General features: G+C 33.5%; 2 protein-coding genes across 2 annotated transcripts in view; both read right to left on the bottom strand.

Annotated features, from left to right (window-relative positions):
- Nucleotides 1-2,764: 2,764 nt before the first annotated feature.
- Nucleotides 2,765-4,611, bottom strand: LOC106109224 (YEATS domain-containing protein 4). Its single transcript, XM_013290634.1, has 4 exons — nt 4,431-4,611; nt 4,006-4,287; nt 3,289-3,478; nt 2,765-2,988 (listed from the first exon to the last, which is right to left on the bottom strand). Exons 1-4 carry the CDS (start codon nt 4,476-4,478, stop codon nt 2,810-2,812), a joined length of 699 nt encoding a protein of 232 aa, XP_013146088.1. The 5' UTR covers nt 4,479-4,611; the 3' UTR covers nt 2,765-2,809.
- Nucleotides 4,612-5,023: 412 nt separating this feature from the next.
- Nucleotides 5,024-5,307, bottom strand: part of LOC106109094 — a 3,512-nt gene continuing 3,228 nt past the window's right edge. The window contains exon 5 of the mRNA XM_013290497.1: nt 5,024-5,073. Coding sequence (XP_013145951.1) covers nt 5,024-5,073 — 50 coding nt within the window. The remainder of the gene's footprint in view (nt 5,074-5,307) is intronic.

The following is a 5,307-nucleotide window of genomic DNA, read 5'->3' as shown; positions in this document are numbered from 1 at the left end:
TTAACGCCGTTAAGTATTCACGGATTTAAAAGGAAGAACTCTTCAGATCGCTTTGAGAGAAAACATAGGCTTTTAAGAGAGAACACATACGATGTGATTGAACCTATTTATGTGAACGCATTAAAAAAGGACAATGATACGAGGTGTAATTTAAAGGATTCAGAGCAAGTGAAAATGTCACCGAAATCGAGGTTCAAGAAGGCGGCGATGCACGTCGCGAAGCTTACTTCTATGCCGGAGACTGGAAAATTATTGTGTATGAGGGAAAGGGAAAAGTTTACAGTAAGTTTTGATGAGGACAAGTCGTTCAAACTGCAGGAGTTGCCGCACAGTCCGGCTCAGAAAATTAACAAGCTCTCAGAAATATTTCAATGTCTGGAAATGAAGGGACGTCATAGAGATAGAATGAAAAAAGAAAACAGTTGGTTTTAGTTTATGGTTTATGGAAAACATCCAATGAAAATGTTATTGAAATATAGAAGAGTTACCGAAAAATATTAAATTTAAGTGTTAACTATAGGATAAAGATTAATATCTTAATGCTCAAAGTTTTTGTGTGTTGTTTTTGTGTACACAATAAATGTGAGTTATTTTTTAAATATTCCGTATTTTAATCTATATTATTTTTTATGATACTTTAGGTCGTAATCAATTTGCCAAGGAGTTGCACTTATGAAACAACGACATTATATTTGTGGCTTTTACTGTGACCATGTATATGCCACTGGCAAATCGTGAAAACTGCCTAAAAGTAAGTACATTAGATAAAAATTCGATTTAATTTATAATGGAATTGAATCGTTAACGACGTAGCTGCCGCCATTAGGCCAAAAGGGTTTCCTACCAGAAAGTGTAACGTAAGAATTAAGTAAATTGTGGGAAAGAATGTATGTTACAAATTAAATAACTACGTCTTGACCTTGCGGTTGCCAACAGGTGGCGCTCGCGTGCTTCGTACCGCAAAGGTCAAACAAGAGTGGCAGTATGATTAATGGTAATCAAAATATTGATTATTACGCATCCATATCGTTGCGTTCTCAAAGAATATACACATATAATATGAGAATATTCACACATAAGACATGCGTGAAATGGAAGCAATTCCGTGTTTCGTCTGATGAGTGTGGTGCCGGGGGCCTAATTTAAGTCCCTTACTCCTTACCACTCTTTTCATAAGGAGAGGATGGGAAGGGGAAGTGGATTTGACGGTGGAGGAGATGCATAGGAAGGGGCAATATCCTACTTATGTGCGTCTCCTCATCCGTCGGATAAGGGTAGGCAACGCATCTGCAATTACGGATGTCTATGTATAGTGGTCGCTTCGCCACTTTGCCGGATTCAGGTGGCCTTTTCTCGTTTGCCACCGTATGTTATAAAAAAATACAAGTGATGTGGACGACTCGATGACTACAACATATTCTACGCGTAGGCAACTGAACTAAAATGATTAGAATAAAATTCATTCTTTTTATAACTGTATACTAAGTATTGAGTTTCAGGGCTGAATACGAGTGTTCGTGTGTTAAAAAAAAAAACAAACAAATGTCTGGAGGTTAAGAACTCTGATGCAGATAACTCACGTTTTTATAAAGTCAATTTGAGAATAGGGGTATTAAGATGGCTTTAAAGGCCTAATTACTGATAAACTTTAGGTTTTTGTATGTATTGAAATAACTCGAAAATTACTGGGCCGATTTGAAAAATTATTACTCCGTTAGAAAGGTAAATTATCTATGAGTAACATAGGTTGTTTTTCTTATTATTTCACTAGCTTTCGTCCGCTTGAAATTTAAAAAACTAAAGTAATCTATGTGTTCTTCCAGACTATCCTCTACGTCTATGCCAAATTTCATCGAGATCTGTTTAGCCGTTTAGGCTACAAACTCTAACAAACAACCAGCCATCTAATCTTTCCCATTTATATTAGTATAAAAGTTTCCAACGGACGAAATCGCAAGCAACTGCTAGTCTATATTAATTTTATAAGAGGGAAGATTTGTTATTGGATTTCTCTATGTATTGAAATAATTTGTTTCGCTGCATTTGTACTTATTATATTACACGCCCGAAGGGGTACTTATTGTTGTTACTTTATATAGATGTTTGTATAATTTAATTGCAATAAATAAATAAATAAATAAATAAACAAATAAATAAATAAATAAAAACTCGAAAACTACTGGGCCGATACCAAAAATTCTTTCACCGTTGATAATCTACGTTATAACTGAGTAACAATGGCTAGGTTTTTTTTAATGCTTAAATACCATGTGGACAAAGTCGCGAGCAACAACTAATGTAAAATATTTTCAGTGTTACTTTATTTTTATAGCATTTTAATTGCATCGGTAAAGGTAAAATGCGCTGTGCCCCAGTCATCGCTTGCACGCTATCCGGCAACGCCTTTGTACGACCTAATTCTACGTATCTATGTCGTTTTGTATATTCAAGTGAATTTGCTATAATTATTAGAAAAATCCAATGATATCTTATTGTTTTTCAATTCTTTATTTACGTGGTTTATAGGCGTCGCACCTTTTAAACATTTTGACAGAATAGCATGCAAAAAACAGTAAAAAAAAAAATAAAAAAAATTGTATAAAACCTAAATATTTTCCGAGAATGTAATATGCAATTACTTATAAAAAAATAATCGCATATTGGGTTATAATTTTTGCTATATCATTAGAATTTCTATGAGTTTGTTAAAAAATTATATCACTTTAAGAAAAAATATTACATGTGTTTTCAATAAAATAGTCAATAATTCAAAAACTTTATTTACAAGTAACAGTTTTATTTACATTTATTATACAGCAGTTAAAATATTTAATGGTGGATTGTTCTGGACCTTTGCAATTTCCTCTTTAAATTTAGTAATAGTTTCCTTTGCTAAGTGCAGCTTCTCCTTTAGTTCTGAAATCTCATTTCTAACTTTCGCTTGGGCGGAAATTATCCTCTCTAATGTTTTCTCTTTCTTTTCTTCAACTAAAAAAGGATTTAAATTTACGGTTAAACATAATGCGAAAAGCAATTTTACAAAATTAGAAAATTTTAGCAGTTGTCTGCAACTTCATTGCTACGGAATTAAAAAGAAGCCTATAATACTGCTGCATGCATTGTACTCTCGGAGTAACATTTACTATTGGAATTATGCTATTTGTTCTTGTTTTAAACTATGCTCTACATCAACAGTTAATGCTACAAACTTCTAGAAAACATCCATCCATCTAAACTTTCATATTTATAATGTTAGTAAAAAATATTTGGTCATCTTGCAATACTTACAGTTAGTGTCATGAGCCCAGGGTCCATTTGTGATGGGTTTGATGTTGTAAAGCATGTGTTGCATGAGCAGTGTTGGCTCCTGGAACACTATCTCCTCATAGGACTCGCTGACCAATGCACGGCCCACTGTTGGTGGTGCACTCTCATTGATGGGGGATTGGAATAACTTCAGAATGTGGTAAAGTGTGACCTTAGACATAAAATATATTCTGTAATGAATACTTTTAACATATCATATTACACTAGCTGTTCCAGTGCAATTTCATCGGCATAAAATTATTTTATTGTTTACATGTGTCAAATTGCCAATTGCAAATGTCAAAATGACATGACAAAACTTGGCAATCTTGCTTTCTTGATGTTGGCAGCAACTTATGGTCTCTTTCCCACATTAGAGTTTTTATCCAAAATATGTACCCCCCTAAGTTTAATGGAGTCAAAACATATAGCCTAAAGCGAGATGTAAGTGTAGAACTTTTTATTAAATAAAGAATTCAAAAATATGCTGTAATTGCTGACATCTTAGGCAACAAAGAAGTGTGTGTTTACACTTTATTATAAGAAAGTATAGATTTTGTAGGTGGCATAGGATCTGGTATTGTGGCAATGGTTTCAAATATGACACTCAACTATTTTTACTATTTTAAAGAAAATAGCTTTACAAACACATCTTTAAAAGCAGTTCAAGAGTTGTTAGAATAGATGTTAATTACTTACAGGTCTTTCATTGGGATCATGAAAATATAATTTAATAACAATCTCGAATTCACCCCAACCGGTTTCCGTTAGCTCGTACGGCGGTTTCGTTACTATTCTGTTTGGATTCGCATAACTTTCATGTAGTTTAAAATGTATTTTCTTTATATATATTGACATATCTTCGTTAGCGTATGGTTTAACGTACACAGTCCATTGATGTGTGTGACCGTCCTCTTCCCGCTTTTTACCAAAATATCTTGCTATATTACCATATACGATCGGCTTGACTATAACTAAACCCTAAAAAATAAATAACTTATCTTGTATTAATCTTCTAAATTACTTATCTCATAAATTAAATAACTTATCTTATAAAATCACTAAATAGTATCTAGAAACCCGGCTTCATAGGTTTTATTATTACTGCTACCGTGTTAGATTACCTTTACTCTTCCTCCTGAATCAGGACCGTAATCAGTTTGACCGGACATTTGTACTTGATGTTTTGTTGAATTATAGTCAAAGTCAATTCTATGGATTTATTATATTACAATTTTTTTGTTTATAAATAAATTATCACGGACCAATCTTGAATCGAAGTTTTACGAAGTTTCAACTTTTGACACTGACATTACATACTGAAGTTGGCAGTTGACAAGGTTGGCTTTAAAAAGTCTATAGTGTTTTCTAGCACCGACTACAAGCTTTCTGCCATCTTTGCGTTACTCATTTTAAAAATTATCGTTTTTTAACAATACAAAACATTAAATACCACGCAAATATTCAAAAATCTTTTACAAGATTCAAGTGTTTATTGTTTCTTAGGTGATATAGGATTTGGGTGTGTTTTTTCCAACATATGGTTAGAAATAAAAGATCTTTAATTTTCTTACACATACATTTATTATCTCATAATGCATGTGAACAATGGTCCAACAAGCTCGTTTCTTACATCTAAACGTAATATTTGATTAACATTTAACTAACTACGTTGCGGCATCGTTTTAGAATGAGCATGGATATTACAGTTACATTATTAAAAATAAGAATATTGTGGCTCAATGCTGGGGTTCGGCAAAATAGGCCCTTTACACCGAAAAATACAATTACAGCTATAGGATCACATTGTGGCTTGGCTGGGTTTGGTGTTTTAAGTAGCAATGGGTTTTTTACTTAAAATTTATGATCAGTTCGCGGGTTTTCAACGTCAGCCAGTAATGGATCATTTTCTTCTTCGAGTCGAGACGACCGCGAACTGTGCCTCGAAGCTGAGACCCTTTGCGTGAATATGAGAATGTTAGGCACAAGGGCACCGCAAGG

Source organism: Papilio polytes, unplaced genomic scaffold (genome assembly GCF_000836215.1).
Source record: "Papilio polytes unplaced genomic scaffold, Ppol_1.0 DF821289.1, whole genome shotgun sequence".
Classification (NCBI taxonomy): Eukaryota; Metazoa; Arthropoda; class Insecta; order Lepidoptera; family Papilionidae; genus Papilio; species Papilio polytes.
Note: the sequence above shows the minus strand (reverse complement) of the source record. Positions and strands in the feature narration are given on the sequence as shown.

Excerpts from the sequence above, each read along its gene's own strand:
- LOC106109224 (XM_013290634.1), bottom strand. The coding sequence starts at position 4,478 with ATGTCCGGTCAAACTGATTACGGTCCTGATTCAGGAGGAAGAGTAAAG. Across the intron at positions 3,479-4,005 it reads ATGATCCCAATGAAAGACCT|GTCACACTTTACCACATTCT; the intron begins GTAAGTAATTAA and ends TTTATGTCTAAG. Across the intron at positions 2,989-3,288 it reads CTGGGCTCATGACACTAACT|TTGAAGAAAAGAAAGAGAAA; the intron begins GTAAGTATTGCA and ends ATCCTTTTTTAG.